Genomic DNA, 19060 nt, shown 5'->3' with positions numbered 1-19060 from the left:
CATGCAGAATGATTCCCCTCAATCACCAGGTTGATGATGGAGGCTTCTTGGGATCCTAGTGGCTCGGATTCCATATTTTATCTCCGCATAAGGTATCAGCAAGGTAAATTCTATAAATCACCTTGGGGTCATTTAAATTTTTCCATAATGTTCGATGCTCACTGGTCCGGATAGAAGTTAGTAAACGTATGGATTTTTAATCTCTCTGTGGTCAAGGTGGGAGTGTCTAAGCTTAGGGATACTCCTCTATTTTCTCTAGATTGTGCATCCCCTTTCAGAAAAATTAGCTCTGTGAAGAGAATTTCGACGGGTGACGTGAATTTCTCATACTCTGAATCACATTGGGGCCATTTAAATTTCTCCATTTTGTTGGTTATCGACAAGTCTGACCAAAAGCTAGTAAGGGTATGGATTTTTAATTTCTTTATGGTGAAGGTAGGTGCATCTCAATCTAGGGTGACTCACCTATTTGGTCTAGGTTATGCCTCCCTTTTCCGAGAAATTGTCTCTATGAAGAGAATCTCGGCAAGTGAAGAGAATTCCTCAACTCTATTTGGGGGTCAATTAAGTTCCTTTATCTCTCCCTTCACATTTTTGTCTCTTCTTTGCGAAGTTTATTCTCCATGGCTACCAGTTCCTAAGGTCGTCAGCAAGCATTCTCAGGTTGGGTCGTGAAAAGCACCTTCAAGAATTTGGCTATTGAAAGGAGTTATCCTAATTCTGCATCCCCAGTCCTCTTTGTCTGTGAATAATGTGATAGAGAGACTGCCGAATTAAGAGCAAAAATATATGACCTGCAAATATTGTTGCATTAACAAAGTGAATTTGCATGTGAGAATTTAGACACCGTAGATATAAAACAAAATAGATAATCCACTTAGAGAATGAGGTCGGGGCATTGAGAAGCATGATAGAGGACCTTCAGTTGTAGATGGCCAAGCCGAGCACCCCTCCAGAAGAAATGAGCATGGACTTTAACATAATCTGCCTAGCTGATCCTAACATCTAATTTGCAATTGTAATAATTGGTTTCTACTGCATTTACCTTCTGTCACAGTTTGGTCGTGGTTGCACTAGTTGAATAACAAGAGTATTATTACTTTTTAAAGTTAGTGATGACAAGTGGGCATGGCTAGATAGTCTGAAAATGTCAAAATTGATGCCCATTAATGTAGCTGAAGTGTAAATTCCCCGAGTATTTGTAGTGTATGGACTGAGACTTAATAGAAAAAGTACTCATTATTGTTTAAAAAAAATAAACTATTTCTCATGAGCTTCATAATGAAACTATGCTTTGGTCAATTCCTAAAATGCCATGAGATGAAAGAGTTTGTCACCTATGTGATTGTAAGAAAATTGAAGAGAAAAGCACTTTGTCTTAAATTATCCATATCTAATTTTCAAAATATTTGATTAATCTCTTACCTTCATAACATCCAATAAACCATATAGCTTTTAGTGGATTTTCTTCATCGTGGTCGTGATCATGTTGATAGTTTAATTGAGTGAATGTGACAAACTTTGTGAAATTGTGTTGAGATAAGATGGCACGTCATCATCATGTCAGCATCCTTTGTCGTAGCAGTGGTCATCATCCTCAAAATCATCATTGTCTTTGTCATCGTTGATCATCATCATGTCCTTGTCATCATTGTTGTTGGGCTCATCATCGTCATCATCCTCACGTTTAAAAAAAATTGTCCATTTACTCTTTATATCTAAAAGCATTTTCATGATATCATATATATAAACCACGTCATCGTCATCAATAAGAAGTTCAAGTTGAGTGCATGAGACCAGCTCTGTAAAATTGTGATGAGGTAGGATGACCCTCCGAGTTCATTTTCCTTTGCCCGAGATTTGACAAATATGACCGGATGATGTTTATTACAAAATATTATAAACCAAAAAAACAAAAGCGTCCATTTATCCTTACATCTACGCCACGTCTCCTCCTTTCCTTTCTCGAATGATCATGAGATATTCCATTCCTTTTGTCTGCTTCGCTCTTTAAGAAGTGCAGTTTGTCCTTCAACTTTCATTACAGTTTGAAGGGGTCCGTTTTCCTTCGTAGCCTACGAGTTGAGCTGAAAGCAGTCTACATATATGTCTCTGTGTGTTTGCGCGTTAATTAATTAATTATGGCTAAGAGGGAAGAATCCAAACCGATTGCACGGCTTCTGTTGGTTTTGAATTTCTGTATGTATGCAATCGTATGTGGAACCGCAGGATGGGCCATTAACGAAGCGATGAAAATGCACTTGTTATAGGTATGCGTATTTATTTAGCATCATATTTAATGTAAATTGTAGATTAGATTATGTTGTGTAAGTTCTAGAATAGATTATGTTGCATTTCTCAATTGTAAAACACATCTGGTTTCTCTCACTACAATAGAAACGAACAGAATAAATGAAAATAATGTAATGGTGCGGATGTAGGCCTGGAATTCCATTTCCCGACCCCTTCTGGGTGTATTTTCCGATGGGAAACGCTGCTACGGGCTTCATGGTCATCTTTGCGCTAATAGCAGGCGTGGTGGGAGCGGCTTCTTGCATTTCTGGGATGAATCATATCAGGTTATGGTCAGAAAAGAGTTTGGCCGCTACTGCATCAGCTGCTATTACGGCCTGGGTGCTATCTCATATTTTTATAAACTATAGTATATATATATATATATATATGAACTATATTCACCGGCAGAGTGATAGTTTGGTTGCCAAAGCTGAATTTTAGTGGAAAACTCCCCTACTTGTAAATCTGGGGTCTTGTATCCAAGTGATTTGGAAGTATTGAGTTGACAATGGACATTGATACCCTAATTGATATCTTAACGTAGTCCTGATTCATAAGGATGTAGATAACAAAAACCATTAAACAGATCCTAGAGGAAAAGCCCGAGGGAGAAGAACCGACATGTGACAAGTTTGGAAACTTCAACGTGCAGATTAGCAGAGAAATGGTTAAAATGCAGTTGTTGGTTGCAGAACTATTGGATTTTACAGCTTAGAGAAATTTTCTGGTTACTTTTGACCCCCACATTCGAACCTAAACCGATGTTGTAGCAGTCTCTAGATTAAGCGTTGGCAATTAATGAAGGTTGGTGGTGCTAGGTATATTTGAAATTCCACTATCCATATATCGATTGCAAGTTAGGGATTGGTTCCGTCATTTTGGATCCCACAAGTGATTTGAAATGATTGATGGACTGTAAACAATTGGCCATTCCAAAGCCATTTACGGTTTGGTAATATCTGGCAGACCTACCCCGCAGTACAAGGAAAAAAATATTCGGAGAAAAGAATAAAGTGGAAATTTCATTGGTTCGATATTGAACCTTTGTGTCCAATCAGAGGGAATGGGTTCAAAGGACATGGCGGCGGTATATTGGTCTGGCGGCATGAATCTATTGTCCAGTTGCCCCACTCATTCAATCGGGTTTCGAAGGGCCCCCAAATCTAATCGTATTCACTTGTTAAATTCTTAATAAAGATTGGACATCACTGAGTAGGGTTGGGGAGTCGTTTACGAGGCAGAGGAATGGCACCGATGGTTAAATGTGGTTGGAATTTAGGCAAAAAAAAAAGACAAAAAACCTTGTAGAGACAGTGTTTGAATCATGTTTTTAATGGTGAAAATGGATTCAGCACCATCAAAAACGTCTAGGGCACTTAAAATTTTGAAGTTTAACCATTGTAACTTGGATTTACAATAAATCTTTGCTGGATATTCTCAAAATATGGCCGGAATTTTCATAACTTTTAGGGCAAAAAAAATAGTCTCGTTAGACTACGACCTAAGGTTGGTGGATATTGACCGTTTGTCAAACCACATCTACTGGTGCCAGGTGTGAACTTCTTATAGGCCCTCGAATAAGACAATCTTACGACTTTGTTTTATGATTGGTGGTTCTTTTCTGTATGGTGATTGGTAGGAAGAATACATTAATCAGGGCGGTCTCAATAGTTAAGTATTGGTGCTATGCAATCACGAATATTGTTCATAAGGTTTTGATTTTTCTTTTTATTTCCCCATTAGATCAACCAGTTAGATTATGTTGATCAAGATTGTGAATTGCATTACTCTCATTATTCTTTTGGACCTTGTGGGAAGTAGATATAATCCAAATGGAGGCCCAATGCCCAATTATGGATTTGGATGTCGATGTGGCAAGGTTAATAGAAGTCATTGTGGCACCCCGAAATGAAATTGTTGCGAGTAATAGGAAAAAACATTCCAATACAGGAAAACATGGGCCACATCCTCCTTCAGGGAAGGAGGGGAAAAAAGGTATGTTCTTTGGCGAGTATCAACACAATACTACTTTCGGATTAGCTAGGGGCAGAGAGGTCCCATTTGGATCGACAGAGGAGTCTAGCCCAAGTAGTTATGCCCAAGAAAAATCATTAGACTGGAAAACAACCAAGGATAAAGGCAAGAAGCCAATCAAGGCCCATGAGGAAATTCATAAAGTAATCCTTGGAGTTGATCTAGATTGGGAAAACGTGGTATGGCTCAGAAAGTGTATGCTACTTGGGAGGTGGGAGTTCATAAAGATGAACAAAGTTCAGATGAAGGAATTGACACACAAGTGTTAGACATCCCTCCTCGATTATCGGCCGAAGTTCAGTGCGATGGTCAATGAGTGGCTTGGATTCCATTTTTTAAATGAGGAGGATGCAGCGAAGAATGCTAGCTTGCTATGGGCTAAAGGCCAAGGTTTCTTGACCCTCCAACATTGGAAACTTGGCTTTGACCCTGTGGTTGAAACTACAAAAAGAAAAATCAATTGGGCTAAACTATCTGGTTTCCCCATGGAGTTATGAACAAAGGCCATTATTAAGGAAATTGCAGGCAAAATAGGTAAATTACTATGTCGATGATGGTTGTATGAGGTTTCTTGATAAGAAGGTTGGTTGGTTCTTGATGGAAGTGAACCTAGCTGGGGGGCTACAAGCTACAATTGACATATGTTGGGCAACATTCTCTATCAGAAAACAAGTTGATTATTGGGGAATCCCCTTTAGGTGCTTGGAATGCCACAAAACAGGGCATCTTTTGGCCAATTGTCAGATGTGCTGTGGGGATAGGATGTGGCTGTCTAGGGATTTCATCATGGACAATATACACCCACGCTGGCAAGATAAGGGGCCTGATCTGAGCAAGTTTGTATCGGGAGAATGGTCTAGTTTTGAGGCATCTACACAAAAAGAGCAACCAATTCCTAACTCAAGAAAGGCACTAGAATTCCCAATGGTTGAAGTGAATGGAGAATATGGGAATGTAAATAAGGAGAAATCTAGGGAGTCTCCTTTTAGGAATCTTACAAAAAGAAAAGGAAAAGAGGTTGTACAGTCCACAAACAAATCTAGTCGAATATCTCTGCTATCACCAATTTGCAACAAGAATATCATTGACACAAATATGTCTCCTTTATCGGTGGACGTGGACATCCAACCCTAGAGGATTTTCTTGGATTGGGTCTCGAACCAATTTATATAAAGAAAATCCATATCTTAGCAGATTATCCATGAAGGATGGTGGCTCGGTATCATTGGATCATAATCGATGCAGGCAAAAAGAGCCAAAATACAGAAAAAATACTCCTACTGGAGATATCGAATCTGAATTGAATCATAGGTTTTCTGAAGCAATAGAGGAGACACTTCTTCCATCTTTCAATCCGGGACCTTCAAATGAGTTATATGAATCGAGGGATGATACTCACAATGAGGACCTTAGAGCGTCATTCCTTGTGTCATCTAGTTCTCAATGAAGCTAAAGTCCCTTAACCTGAGAGGGTTGGGATCTGCCCCGACAAAAGTATTCCTCAATATCACATAAGAACTACAACTTTGTCTATTGTTCAACTTCAAGAAACGGTGATGTCCAAAGAGAAAGCATTGGAGATCCTACTCACCATTTGTCTATCATGGCATGGTTGTGCTTCCAATTCCTTTGGAAATTTGGGAGGTCTCACAGCTATCTAGGATCTCTCCTATTTCACTTTTCAGACTTATACAATCAATGCTAGATTAACTTTAACATGCCATGGTCCTGGTTGGAATTGCAGGTTCCATATATTAAATCTATATGCTCCATACTCTAATCGCAAATCTTTATGGGATCTAGTTGATTCCTATAGCATCCTGGATTTACATCCTCTCATTGTGGTTGAGGATCTGAATTTCACACCACACACCAATGAGTGTTGGGGACACAAAGAAAAAATGGATCCCTTAACAGGTTTTTTCTTCAATCTCCTCTGTCGAAAGGATCTCCATGATAGTGTCCCTAACCCTTTGGGGCCAACATTTCACAATGGTAGGTTGGGGAATGAGAGAATTGCAAAAAGAATTAAACAGATTCCTGATGGACTGTAATATTCATAATGGAAATATACAATGTTAAACAAATAAAACATAGCAGAAACACATACAAAATTTTACAGCACATTTAACAACCAAAAATCTCCATGAATTGCGTTGATCTGAGCCATTTTATTAATAAATAAGAGGGTACAATGTGGTGTTTAAAAAAGTGCACCTGGGCTTACTCAAGGCAAGCTAGCTAAGCCCAAAAGAACAATAAGAAATCCCTCTCAAATCTAATGTTGCTCTCTCCTGGCTATGTGTTGAAACTACCTAGAAAATATGTTGTTGGCTGGAAAGAACTACTGCTAGGGCCTCCTCAGATGCTCATAAAATTTTGGGAAATTAACCCCAGACTCTCCACCAATAACCCACAAAAACCCACGAAAGGAATTGGCCAAATGTTGACCTTGGAATTTTGGCCCAACTTTTCCTTAGGGAATATAGCTCTTGGCTGAGTTGGGGCCCCTGTTTGACCCCTAAAATCTAATCAGAAAATTATGCCAAATTAATCTTGGCCTCTCCTCAATAAACCCATAAAAACCCAGAAAGAGTTCGTCCTAGTTCTGACACTCGAAAATTGACGCCCAAATGCTTGGCCCTCCTCCACAAGCATAAAGATGTAACCTGAAGCAAATGTATTGTTTTTTGCTCCGCCAAAATATTGGAAAAGCCCCCACAACACTTCCCCGGACTTCACCTCAAGTTTCATCCCCTAACTCCCTTCACTCCACAACCTCCAAGTGTGCCTTCTCCAAGAGCTGCGTAGTCCCTATAATGTTGTTGCCAATCCTCTCCACAAATGCGCACTCCCCGCAGCTGGTACAAACTGGTATAGGTAGGACTCCTTCCTTGGGATAACGCTTGAACTCCACCGAAGCAAGGGTTGATATCTACGCTCGGAGACACTCTTTGCTAAACAACACTACAGACTTGGCTTCAGCTTAAGCGTGCTATGTCAAAGACACGATTTTTGAATAGATGAATGAATGACCAAAATGAGTGCCTCTTTCTCTATATTTTAAAGAGCCTCCAAAATGCCTACGTGGGCCCAGATCGACTTTCCCCACCAACTTCACTCCAATGAGAGTGTCTTCCACATGTGGGCCATAATTCTCCATGGGGTGGTCCCCACACTCCACTAGAGCCGCAATATTTCCCTTCGTTCCCAATGTTTGGGACCCCACTTAACCCCAAAATTCATGTGGGACCTCTGAACCCACATCTCCTAGGTGAAAACATGAAATAAGACAAAATTGGGCAAGATTGATATTTCCCTTAGCAATATTGCTAAGTGGGAATATCACATGGACTCTTTTTTGTTCCATAGGATGATACATGTCAAATCCTGGTCTTTTTACTCAGATATCTCAAAACATGATGCCATTGTTTTGGAATGGCAGGGCGATTGGAGGAGGTCAAGATTCCTTTCAAATTTAATCTAATATGGGTCAAAGAGTATAATCTTATGGATCTAGTTTATCAATCATGGTCTAAACCTACTATCTATGATATGAACAATACGATAGCGGGATCATTGGAGAAACTCTGACGTCTAAAAAAATTGGTCAAATAATGGATAAAAAATCGCAGGATGGAGCTCAAAAATGAAATTTTATTCATTGACAACGAAATATCCATTACATTGGACCCAAATTCCCTTGTCCTCTTCTCTGAACAGCAACATTGGGCCATCTTAGATATGGTGTCTAAAAAATACAAAATATTAAACATGCAAGAGGAAGAATGGCGCTAGAAAAGCAAATTGGCATGGACTAAAGGTGGAGATCGAAACACTAAATTTTTCCATTGCGCTGCATCTAAGAGGAGACAAATTAATACAATATGAGTCATTGAAGATGGGACAAGGCACATTATTTCTTCATCCGAGGAGATTAAAGAGGGAGCATTCTTATTTTTCAAAAACCAATTCCACGTCAGGGAGGAAGAGTGTATGGCAGAAAATATGGATTTTTCCAATAAATTTTCTAATTAGGTCAGCGATGAGTACACAACATTGATGGATGCTTAGATCACTGATGAGGAGTTACATCAAACTCTCAAGGATATGGCCAAGGATAAAATCCCTGGGCTTGATGGTTGGCTAAGAAATTTCTTTCTCCATTTCTTTGACCTGATGGGGCCAGAGCTAGTAAGGACGGCAAAAGAAATTAGAACCTCTGGACGTATTTTAGGTGCAATCAATTCGGCCTTCCTAACTCTATTTCCCAAGAAATTGAATTCTAAGTCTCTTTCAGACTATAGGCCAATCTCATTATGTAATTATGTCTACAAAATGATGTTCAAGCTCATTGATAATCGTGTCAAAAAGATCATTTCCCTTCACATTTTGTTGGAGAAATTCAGTCTTTTGTCCAATAGGAGAATTCAAAATGTTGTGGCTATTGCTAAAGAATGCATACACTCAATTCAATCTAGGAAATATAAATCATGTCTTATGAAAATTGATCTTAATCAGGCATATGACTATGTTGATTAGGAATTCCTTACTATGATTCTCTATAAAATTGTATTTAAGGATAGGCACATTCAATGGATAATGGCATGCATTTCTTCGGCTTCAATGGTGGTTCTTATCAATGGGGGGCCTACAAATTTCTTCAAAATGAAAAAAACGTTGAGACAAGGATTTGCATTGTCTCCATTGTTATGTATCTTCATCATAAATGCTTTCAGCAAAGGTATAAAACCATGAAGGAACCAAGTGCGATTAAGGGATGTCGGATTTCTAGGAACAGTCAATTATTGCATCTATTATTTGTAGACCACATCCCTTGTGTAGGGGAAGCAAAACTTTCTTAATGGTAATCCTTTCATAAGATATTTCAGAACTTCCACAAGGCCTCAAGTCTCTTCAAAAACAATGAAAACTCTGAGCTTATCTCTCATGGGGGAGACTCATCTGAATTAAATGGCATAGAATCATTGTTTGGGGTGAAGATTCGATCAATATCCCTGGGATTCAAATAATTGGGATGCATCTTGAAGCCAAAGAAATATAAGATATCTAATTGGGATTGGTTCACTGTTAAATTTGAGAGGGCATTGCTAAGATGGGACCATAAATGGTTATCTATGGGAGGCAAGTTAATCATGGTCTGAGCGGTTTTTTGAAGGCAAAAATTCTACGATACACAAAGATATATACAAAAATATTTATTAATAATTAATTGAACTGAATGATGATTGTTTACAGTGAGGGTCCCTGGCTTATATACCGCCATGGGCACCCTTTGGGGAAAGCGCATGATCTTATGATCATGACCTTTCGTATAATAAACCTAAAATTAAATAATTTTTAAATAACATTGCCTTCCTCTCGAAAGAATGATTTATCCTCAAATCATACGTAACGATGGATGTTGTTGACAAAATGATTCATTCTCCCAAGAAGCTTCTTCTTCGGGTAAGTCCTTCCACTTGATCAAATATTCCTTCATTGTACGATGTCGAAGCTTTCTTTCTCTAGTAGATAAAATACCTTCTAGTTCTAGAATGACCCTTCCCTCATCATCCAGGGATGGAAACATTGTTTGCACTAATTGATGGTCACCTAGCGCCCTTTTAAGGTAGGAGACATGGACGATGTTGTGAACACAAATTTTCTCTGGAAGGCTTAAACCATACGCAACCTGGCTAATATCTTTGTTGATCTGATAAGGTCCATAGAACTTTGGTGCCAATTTTTTTTTTCCTTTCTGTTTTAAGGATAATTGTTTGTATGGTTGGAGCTTAACAAACACCCATTCTCCGACTTCAAACTCTCTTTTGGTTCTGTTTCGGTCTGCTTGTTGCTTCATACAATTCCTTGCATTATTCAAGTTTTCTTTTAATATTTAGATGATTTTTTGGGTTTCTTCTAGTTGATCTTTAACAGCAGGTAGATTTGTTTAGACAACAGCTAGATCCTTCCATTTTGGGGGTTCATATCCATACAAAGCTTGAAATGGCGTCACTTTTGTTAACGTATGATAAGTAGAATTATACCACCACTCAGCGAGATGTAACCATTGAACCCACTTATTTTGTTTTTCTGTAGTGTAGCAATGTGGGTATGCCTCCAAACATTTATTGACAACCTCTGTTTTTCCATCTGTTTGAGGATGATAAGCGAAACTCATATTTAGGTAGGTTCCTATGTGGTTGAACAACTCCTTCTAGAAATTACCCTTGAATTTGGCATCTCTATCACTCACAATGACTTTCGGAAAACCGTGTAACTTATATATATTTTTGCAAATTATTTCAGCAATTTCTTTCGCTAAGTATGATTTCTTGATTGCCATAAAGTGAGCATATTTGGTGAGTTTGTCGACTACTACGAAAATATTGTCCTTGCCTTTAGATACTGGTAGTCCTTCGAGAAAGTCCATTGAAATTTCTTCCCATTTCTGATTTGGAATGTTAAAAGGGTGAAGTAATCCTGATGTCGTAATATTTTCACTTTTATTCCTTTGACATGTGTCACACTCTGCTACATACTTCTAAATATCGCGACTCATTCCTTTCCAAAAGAAGGATTGACGTGCATTGTAGTAAGTCTTAAAGAATCCTACATGTCTAGTTGATGGTGAGTCATGTGACTCCTTGAGTATCTTAAATTTAAACTTGGAATTTGCATTTAGATAGATTCTTCTCTTGTACCATAGGATATCATTCTTCCACTCAAATTTTGAGTTGTTGGGAAGGTTATTGATTATTGTCATGATTTTTGGATCCTTGGCATAATCACTTCGAATTTCGTTAAGCCATTTAAGAACAACAATCGAGATTGCCAGTAGTGTTGGTTCTTCATCTTTCCTGGATAAGGCATCTGCTACTACATTGTCTTCTCCTCTTTTATGTAGTATTTCCATGTCAAAGGCAGCAATTTTTTCAATCCATTTTTGTTGTTCTTCAGAAACTGTTTTTTGTTGAAGGAGGTGTTGGAGACTATTATGGTCTGTTCAAATGGAAAACTTACTTCCCAAAAGATATTTCCTCCACTTAGCTAGTGCATGCATAATAGCGAGCATTTCTTTGTTGTATGTGGACTTGAGGCATTCTCTTTTGTTAAGCTTCCTACTTTCAAAATCTATTGGATGCCCTTCTTGCATTAATACTGCACCTATTCTGAATCCGGAAGCATCACACTCAATGATAAATAGTTTAGAAAAATCCGGTGTTGCCAATATGGAGGCATTAGACATAACTTCCTTTAATTTTTCAAAACACTTTCCTACTTCCTCATCCCATAGAAATGAATTCTTCTTTAAAAGGTTTGTCAGAGGCACAGTTATATGTGCATAGCTTTTAATAAACCTTCGGTAGTATCCAGTGAAACCTAAGAACCCTCTTAGCTTGGATACATTAACAGGTTTGGTCCATTCTTTTATAGTTTTGATTTTATTAGGGTCCACCTTAAATATGCCTTCATGGTATATAATGTGTCTAAGGTATTCTACTTCTTCCTTTCCGAAGGTGCATTTGGATTTTTTTGCATAAAATTGATGCTCTTTTAGTAGTGTACGAACTTTATCCAGATGGTGTAAGTGCTCTTTCCAAGTTTTACTGTAAATTAAAATATTGTCAAAGAATACTAATACAAACTTCCTAAGATGTGGACGAAATAATTTGTTCATAGTTTCTTGAAATGTTGCTGGTGCATTGGTTAACCCAAATGACATTACTTTAAATTTATAGTGACCTTCGTGTGTTTGGAATGTCGTTTTTGGTATGTCTTCCAATCCGATCCTGATTTGATAGTAGCCTGACCTTAAGTCCAATTTTGAGAAGTATTTTGCGCCATGTAGCTCATCCAACATTTCATCGGTAAATGGAATTGGGAACTTGTTTTTAATTGTTATTTTGTTCATTCCTCTATAATCAATGCATAGCCTAAATGAACCATCCTTCTTCCTTACCAATACCACTTGAGCAACATACGGACTTCTACTTTTCGAGATGATCCCACACTTTAAAAGGTCTTGGATTAATTTCTCAATTTCCGTCTTTTGGTGATGTGGATATCGTTATGGCTTGATGTTGACGAGGTCTGACCCTACTTTGACTTCTATTGTATATGCAATTTCCCTGTTAGGAGGCATTTTCATAGGTAGGTCTTGAAATACTTTTTCATGCTTCTAAATTAGATCTTGTATCTCTGGTGACTCTTCGCTGGTCATATTTGCAGCTAACATTTCCAATTGGTGACATTGTACTACATAAGTGGGTGCTCCTTTTTGAATCATCTTCATCATCTGAGATGATGATACGATTTGATTCTTTGGTGCTTGGAATTCATGTAAGTTGTACTTCTGACCTCCCCATTTGAATTTTATGAATTTACTTGATGGTTGGCGGCATAAGTACCTAAATTTCATAGCCAATGGATACCTAAGACTACATCTACTCCTCCTAATGGTGCCGTGAAGAACAGAGACTCTAAATTAAAGTCTTGAATCTACAATTTGACCTTATGGCATTTCCCCACAATTTCAATCTTCTTACCATCAGCTACCATCACTTTCATGTTGGTAACGGAAATGAAAAAATATTGAGTCTCTTTGCTATGGTTGCATCTAAAAAATTATGTGTGCTACCAGAGTCAATGAGAAGTACTATGTTGTTTTTCTTTATGTTTCCTTTTAACTTTAAGGTTTGAGGTTGTGATATACCTATCGTAGCTGATAGTGACACTTACGGAATACTTCCATCATCTAATTCTGGTGAGAATTCTGGGGCATCTTTTGTATCTTCTATATCAGATTCCTCACTGTTTGAATCATTAGTTGTTTCACAATTATATAGTTTCTTTGATTATTTTCTCTTAGCACACCTATGCTTGGGGTCCCACTTCTCACCACAGCGTTTGCATTTGCCTTCTTTTATCCTTTGTATTTCCACATTAGATTTTTCATCTTCACAACAATGTGGTGGAACATATCTTGTATTGTTTGAGTCCATAGACCAGGGTACTCTTCATCTTGAATATGCTTTTTCCTATTTTGACCAAAATATTTGTTCAAATTTCTTCTCAGCAGTTTTTGTTTTTCATCTTGCTACTTCTATTGATGTAATGTCATGCATCTCAAGTTCTACGTGTAAATGGGTTTTAAGTCCGGAGACGTATGATTGAATTAGACGAGACTCTGATAACCCAAGTACTCGTGTTACTAAGGTCTCCCATTCTTGAGTGTATTCGTCCACACTTCTTTTTTGTCGTAATTTTGATGAGTGTTGAAAAGAATTCTTCTTCTTTTACACCTTGGAATCTTTTAAAGAATGCATACTTAAATTTCCTCCAACTAATTGCGTGTATCATCTTTTTCCACCGCATATACCAATTATATGCTTCCCCTTCCATTTTCGTCATCATCGTTGATGTCATAAATCTCGAAGTATTCTTTTGCTTTATTTATCCATGAAACATTGTATTTTTCGTTTCCATCGAATTTAGGCATCTTGACTTTTGCCCTTTTTTGATATGTCGCTAATGGTTGAACCAAAAAAGGATGTTGATTGGTAAATGTATCCTAAAGTTGCTTATTTGAAAAAGTTGCTTTACTATTTTTTTGGTGGGGACGTCGCTGATTTTTTTGGAGATTCAACTTTATGAAAATCTATTGATTTTGTTGAGTCTAATGAATAATGCTCTTGATTTTCTTCATCTTCTTGGAGTAGTTGTTTGGGTGTAATATCATGCTTTCTACACAATAAATTCAACATGGCCAAAGCCTGTTTTTGGTTCAATTCCGACCGGCTCTCATTCTAATCCATTTGTTGTTCTATTCGATTTGTCGTATCCTAAAGCCTCTTGATATCATCAGACTTCCTACTAAACTTACCCTTGAGATCGATTAATCTCATATTGACATCGTCAGAGTTGTTAGTCACCTCAATATCCATTCCAGTCAATCTTTTATTGAAATCGGTGATTGATATTGTCGACATTGAGCGAGTTTGTGGGGGTGTATATTTATCTGCCAGTTTATTTATTTTTTTAATAATTAAATTAAATTAATTATATGACATAAGTTTTTTTAATTAATTAAAAAAAATTAATTAATTAAATTAACGTTATATATATATAACTTATAACTAAATTAAAGTTATATATTATATATAACTTATATATAATTATAATTATATTATATATATATATATATATATATATATATATATATATATATATATATATATATATATATATATATCGTGTGGATAGTTACGTCTCGCTGAACGGTTACCTCCCGACAGTGACCTTTTTTTTTTAACTAATATGATGTTGTATTTGCTCAAATCTGCACAAGGTCAGCAGACGGAAATAGCAGGGACATGGTGTGAGCACGGCAACGGACGGGAAGGCAGCAAGGTGACGGATAGACAACCGACAGACAGCAGACAAACTGTGGACAACGGACAGGGATGATGGAGGTTGCAGTCTTCCGGGCGGATGGAGACAGCGGAGAGATGGACGCAGTATTTCGAGCGGAGGGACAGGCGGACATTGGGGAAAACAAGATGCGAAGGGGGTAGAAAAAAAGGATATGGTGGGGCTGTCGACAAAAGCGGGGGCGAAGGGCAGCAGAGGGAATAACGCAGCTCGGGGGTTTGTCAGTAATGCTGGGTCAACTACGATGGCAGTGGAATTATGGACAGTGGAAACAGAGGTAGAGTAGGTGGATTGGGATGGGGTGCGGATGGTAAGGTGGTAGCAGAACGGGGAGATGACGGATGACGCAGCAGAGATGAAGGTTGGTGATTGCCAGGCAAAAAGACCGTTCGCTCCAATACCAGATGAAGTAAAAACTTCTACGATACACAAAGATATATATAAAATTATTTATTAATAATTGATTGAATTGAATGATGATTATTTACAGTGAGGGTCCCTGGCTTATATACCACCATGGGCACCCTTTGGGGAAAGGGCATGATCTTATGATCGTGCCTTTTCATCTAATTAACCTAAAATTAAATAATAAACCTAAAATTAAATTATTTTTACATAACATTTTTCAAGGTCTCCCTATATTTTGGATGCACATTTTCCTAATTTCTCATGTTATTATAAAAAATGTTGAGTCCATTAGGTAAATTTTTTTGTGTTTTGGATGTGCTACCAAAAAAAGGATTCCACTTGTTGGACTAAATCTCATTTCTAGCCCTGTAAATAAAGGTGGTCGGGGAATCCAAAATATCAAAAGCTTTATTCACACTCTCCTAATGACTAGTCTCTGGCATGTATTTTGGGAGCAAGGTCTATGGAAATCCATTATGATGGTGAAGTATATTTCTTGAGGTGAGCTAGAGGCATGGATACAAGCATAAACTCCATCGAAGTCTTGCATTTTAGCTATTTGGTGGAGTCTAAAGACTCTGATCCCATACTTATGCAACAATCTACGCTAGGTTGTAGGGAATGGACAAAGAATTCAAGTGGGGTTGGATGCCATCAAAGGTATGCCAAGAAGTCACCTCCTATTGGTTTTGTTAATCAATTTTCTCAATATGAAAGGGCCCAACAATTTGGCCAGTATTGGGAGGGGTCAACAGCTGCCTCTATCAACCATTTCTTGGCCTCACAAACGATATTTTGGGATACTGACATTCCTAGAGGCCGAATGGGAAACATATGGAGACAATCTCTGTCAGGCTGGTATTTCCTTGTACACAATATAGAGACAATCTTTGTCAGGCTGGTATTTCCTTGTACACTAGTCCAGATAGACTTGTGTGGGGCGGTCTATTATTTGATGGCAGAATTGCAGGTTTGGAAGCATATGAGCACATCATTTCCTACTCTCAATCCCTCCTTGTCGATCTTACTTTTCGGCTCTGGAGTTGGGAAGTCCCACTTAAGACCTTGTGTTTTACATGGTTATTTCTACACAATCACGTTCTTATTTGGGACAACCTTTTGAACAAAAGATTTGTTGGACATGGCAGATGTTTGCTCTATAAGTCAAAGGCCGAGGCTTGTTTCCATCTTTTCATCCTCTACCCTTTCGCTAAGGACATTTGGAAGCGGGTGATTTCTCTCTTGGGATTAAAGATTCGAGCTGACCATTCCTTAGTGGTTGCTTACATATGCTCATGGGAATGGCAAAATCAAGCTTATAGAGTTGTTCCCCTCTATGTCTTCTGGGGTATTTGGTGTGCCCAAGACGCACACATCTTTGAAGGATCCTCCCCTGATGCCTTATTGATTTCCCTCCACATCACGACTTTCTTTATTGGGGCCAAGGACACCCAAGGTTTCCTCCTGGTCTATCATTTTTATCAATCTGGCTAATAACTTACCTATTTATTACTTTGATGGGGCCCCTACTAGTAGCCGTTGTGGGTGCGGTGTTTCACTCCATATTGACCCTTCTCTATCCTTTCGCTCAAATGGTTTGGGGGCATAGGGAACAACTATAGGGCTGAGATGTTGGATTTATTGGGGGCTTTACAGGTGGCACAATGACTCAGTATTGATAGCATTTTGATTATCGGGGACTCTCTTTCCACGATCTAGTGGATTTAAGGGAGGTTTTCTTTTCAGGTTCCTTGCCCTTCTCAACTGGATGTAGAGCATTTGAGACCTTAAGGAACTCTTCTCGGAGGTCACATTTCAACTCGTCTTCAGATAGCAGAGCGTTGACGTTGATGCCCTCTTAAAACATGTTCATCTCTTTTGCTCGGTTATATGCATTTTGAACAGATAATGAGTGGTTCCATGGTTTCATTTGAAGTCTCGGCTCCTTTGAGTTTTGCTGACTCTCTCTGTTTCTATTTCGGCTTGGGCCTCCTTTTTTTCCTCAAGGGCATGACATGTTTTTGGCTTTGATACCTTTCTGGACCTTTTTTTCTTTTTGTTTTCTTTGATGCATGTAGCACTTCATGTATTTAACTGATTTTTTTGTTTTGTTTTGTCCATTGTGTATGAGAGACAATCCTCTCAAAAAATATATGTTTGTATCATTGCCTACGGTACAAAGTGATTAGAATGCACGTATATGTAAAACATTATATATATAATTTTGAAGTGAGATATTTGTTATAATTTTCAAATTATTTGATGATGATGATGATGATGGTTAACGTCCGCTGAGACCAAATAATGGTCTATCGGACCTAAAGAAACAAATTATCTATTTTGATTTAAGATTTTATTCCTATGCTCAAAAAGCTTGGAGAGAAGCCTCCCGAGCTCACTATAATTTTGACATTGTAAAAGGCTAGGAAGGTCAGTATTGTAACAAAGATTGTGAAACTGAGATCTAATGTGGTTATACGCGGGGCACTCTAAGAGGAAGTGGTTCTCATCCTCGATGTCCCTATTCTTACATATATGGCAGATCCTTTCCGTCCATGGCGTTTTAGGAACTGCCCAACGACCTGTTTCACTATGGAGCTCATGAGAATTCGTTCTAATCTTTGCTATATTAATTTTCTTCTTTGAGCTAGTTAAAATAGAGAGATACTTTTGATCTTCTAGGGTGGGGTTGATGACCTTCTTATAATAACTTAATTTTCTTTTAGCCGCTAAGTCTTTCTCACACCACATTTTTTCTTTGAACTTAGAAGTAACAATATCTTTAATGTTATTTGTGTTTTGCAATGCATCATTTTCGTTGATCTCCCAATAGTTTAACCAGGCCCTTGTGTCTTTATGCCACCCTCGATTGAGCCTTAGGTGGTTTTGGCTAGAATTTAAAGCTAGCTTAGGAAGTCTATGATCGTTTATGTTACTGATTTTGTGCTTGTACAACAGAAACCTAAGCATAGCTAGGCTCTCAATAGGGGAAAGACCTGCTTCTATAAGGAGAATAGGATAGGGTGTATTACTTTTAATTTTCAGGTTATAAGTTATAAAACGCTTCTAGATTTGCTCAATCTTTCTCCATGATTCTCTGGAGATGCTGCAACCCCAAACCTCACAGCCATATAAGATAACAGGAGTGACTAAAGTTTCAAAGAGGAACTTCTTCTTATCCCACATTACAAGGTTTGCAATTTTACAATTATTTTCAAGACCATAGTAAGCTTTCCACCCCCCATTAATCCTTTTCTCAATGCTATGGTTCCAGTTGAGCTTGTGATGAATATCAATTCCTACGTACTTGTAAGAATACACTTCCTCCAAGTTATTATTGTCATACATAAAATTAGCGTAAGTGTCCTTATTGGATTTGATAATCATAACTTTTGTTTTGTCAGTGTTAACAGTCATACCCATGGTAGAGCAGAAATCCTTAAGAAGCTTGAGTTGCTTATTAAGATAAGATGGGCACCTTGCCAAAAAAACAATATCGTCAGCATAAAGAAGAAGGATGACATTAAATCTAATATAACCCTGCCATACGGGCCTCAAATTGATACTTCTCATTGATTTATAATTATATTCATTAATTAATAATCAATGAGAAGTATGGCATTAAATCTAATATATATTCAGGCTGTACAATCTTGAATTTGAAACAATATCACCAATAATATGATCAATTAGGGGATATACGTATATATTAACATATATTGAGTTTAATGGATCACAGTCTATATGTGTATATGTATATCTGGCAGATATTGCAGCACCAAACCTATTTAGCTATCTATCTTCATCAACACATGACTGGTATTAATGAGCTTGTGCAGGGTGGAATGCAAGGAAATTGATTTGCAGGGCAGGAACTCACGCCTGG

General features: G+C 37.9%; 1 protein-coding gene across 1 annotated transcript; it reads left to right on the top strand.

The window, feature by feature from the left end:
• Positions 1–2141: 2141 nt before the first annotated feature.
• LOC149169791 (membrane protein PM19L-like) lies at positions 2142–14802 on the top strand. Its single transcript, XM_089425343.1, has 3 exons — positions 2142–2263; positions 2442–2662; positions 14684–14802. Exons 1-3 carry the CDS (start codon positions 2142–2144, stop codon positions 14800–14802), a joined length of 462 nt encoding a protein of 153 aa, XP_089281469.1.
• The last annotated feature ends 4258 nt before the right edge of the window (positions 14803–19060 follow it).

Source organism: Pinus tabuliformis, chromosome 4_2 (assembly GCF_031772625.1).
Source record: "Pinus tabuliformis cultivar Carrire ecotype Pingquan chromosome 4_2, CPIR1, whole genome shotgun sequence".
In the NCBI taxonomy this organism is placed as follows: domain Eukaryota; kingdom Viridiplantae; phylum Streptophyta; class Pinopsida; order Pinales; family Pinaceae; genus Pinus; species Pinus tabuliformis.
This window is presented reverse-complemented; position numbering and strand designations above follow the sequence as displayed.